This window comes from Megalops cyprinoides, chromosome 1 (assembly GCF_013368585.1).
Source record: "Megalops cyprinoides isolate fMegCyp1 chromosome 1, fMegCyp1.pri, whole genome shotgun sequence".
Taxonomy (NCBI): domain Eukaryota; kingdom Metazoa; phylum Chordata; class Actinopteri; order Elopiformes; family Megalopidae; genus Megalops; species Megalops cyprinoides.
The window spans coordinates 22,395,754-22,398,159 of NC_050583.1; the positions used below are offsets into that span (position 1 = coordinate 22,395,754).

At 41.1% G+C, this 2,406-nt stretch overlaps 1 protein-coding gene across 1 annotated transcript; it reads right to left on the minus strand.

The window, feature by feature from the left end:
* Nucleotides 1-895: 895 nt before the first annotated feature.
* Nucleotides 896-2,131, minus strand: nog3 (noggin 3). The gene has a single exon (XM_036545868.1). The coding sequence runs from the start codon at nucleotides 1,565-1,567 to the stop codon at nucleotides 896-898; it is 672 nt and encodes a 223-aa protein (XP_036401761.1). The 5' UTR covers nucleotides 1,568-2,131.
* Between the last annotated feature and the right edge of the window lie 275 nt (nucleotides 2,132-2,406).

A 2,406-nucleotide genomic window follows, 5' to 3' on the forward strand; every position in this document is an offset into this window, starting at 1 on the left:
ATAAATAAATTGTGACTGATGGCAGCAATAGTTTTCGTAATCAGTAGATTCGCAGGTGCATAAATCTGAAACTTGTGAAGTTAGGTGCCGGGCTTAATAATGAAAGCTTCGATGCTGCTCTGTCCATTGCCAGATTCGTCGATTTTTAGAAAAGGACACAATTACGCTTCTGGAAGGGAAAAAACTGGGCGACAACATTAAGTCGCTTAAAGCTAACTACTGTAAGGTGTCTACGTTAAAACGTTTTGAGAGGCAGTGCAAAGGGTCAAGTTTCAGCAATGGCTGTCCTCAATAGCAGGTGTGAAAGACACGTGTCTTGCTTTAAATTAAACAACGGATCTTAAAAAACGCACAAAAGAAGCCTACTTCCACTTAAAACTCTCTTTGGGCAGGGGAGACAGTCATTTAAAAGTACCAAAGAAAACCAACTCTGAAATGTCATTTTAGTGGTTTTATTTTTTTACTGGCGTTGTACTACAGGAGTATAAAGAATAAATAGCAGTTACTCTTAATTTACATGATTAATAGTCCAAATTTGCCTCTATATTTACAGCTTCTCGCAGCTGCAGAATTACACTGTAATCTAAGTATAACCGTCTGAGGTCCATAAAACCACATTTTCCGAAGAATGGAAAATAGCTTTAAAGTCCTTCAATAAACGTATATTTAATGCTTCGCAATGCGAAGTGCTCTTCAATATAAATATAAAGATACATTACAACCAGGATATGTTCAACAAATACAGTAGACGCTGGTTATACATAATACTGACCTTTTTACAAGTTTATAATTAAATGGCACCACATATACATAAAATATACATTCCTACACTCGGCAGTGCATATAAAAATAACCATGTAGCTATGATTTATATTTATTTTTTAAAAAGTTCATTTCAGTTCGGGCAGGAGCATTTGCATTCTGATATAATGGGGTACTGAACTGGTATCCAAGTGCATTTCAGCCCTCCTTTTCGCTGCAGGCACCTCCATCTCAAGATCGTAAAATGGGCCGATTTGGCAGGTTTGCAAACCATCCCTTCTGGAACAGAACAAGACCTTTTATTGTAGCAGCTTCCCACTTTCACATAGCGTGGCCAAAATCTGTTCCCGAGGTCGTTCCATGTATAAACAACTGGGCAGAAAGCATAGGACCACAGCCACTGTTGCAGCCTTCTTCTGAGTTTTTTACTCGGTTTGTGCTTCTTGCCATGCTGTATGTCAAATTCCATTGATTTTATTTCTCTGGGCATAGCCCCGGAAGGCTTCTGTCGGAGTTCCAAATCACTCAGGTCATCGTTGCCTGTGTATTTGTCCTCTGGAGGCGTTATTGACATAAAATGAGGATCAAAGTTGCTTCCGAGTATACTTCTCAGTTCCGTTTCGTTAAGGTCCCTTTCCTTAGGATCAAAGACAGGATCCGGGTCTTCTTTAAGTTCCACAATTGGTAAACTGTCACTGGGAATGGGACGGAGGAGGTAGTAATGTTGGCACATCCCTTCTTCTATCCTAAGTCCAAGGGATAAAACCAGCACGTACATAGCTACAAAAAATTGTGAATTATCCATTTCTCTGGTGTAGGACAGTAATGTAATTAAAGTAAATACTCCTTACAAATCTGAACCAAACATCCAGTTACTTGTGAGTAAAGAATACGGGGAAAATAGATCAGTCGTGATGCTTTCCCGCAAAATGCGCACACCGGCTCCAATTATTACGTCCAGACGAGCTTTTCTTTCAAATGTTCAGTAAGTTCGGATCGCTGCTCACACCATTGCAACGTACCACTCTAAAAGCAATACGTGAAGAGGAGAAGTTCAAGAAGAAGCGATTTTTGTCGTATGACAGCTAAGTCCATGGCAGGCGTGACTTATTAGTCCCTTTTTATTTTCATGAAAGGCGAAAAACGTGCACAAAAAAAAAAAAACTTTTCTGCAAGTAACAAACTTTGTGACAGCATCAAAAGCCAACACAGACCCTGCCTCTCTCGTGAGCTCTCACGTGTGTTAACTGCTTCCGATCTTCACTTCTCAAATTTAAGTCCAGAGCTCTGAGTACCAGCATGTTTTCTCTTTTTCTTTTGCTGGACGCCAAACTGAAAAGCACCTGGCTCGTCCGATTTATCCACACGGGCTGTGATGTAATCCATAAACCCATTCTGAATGTGGGTTTGTTACCAGAGATCCCTGACACCTCCTTCTCTCTGGGGGCGGGGGGCTAGGGGAGGGGTTGGGTGGGGATAAGGGTGGTCGGTCCAGAGTGCTGATCAACTGGATTTTGTTCGCCCTCTACCGGTAGATGCACATTGGTTGAGATTTAGCAATTATTAATTGACATCGATACCAGTGGTAGAACGGGTAATGGTTGTCTATGACTATTTTAAGCGTCGATCAAAGGGCAGTCGTGT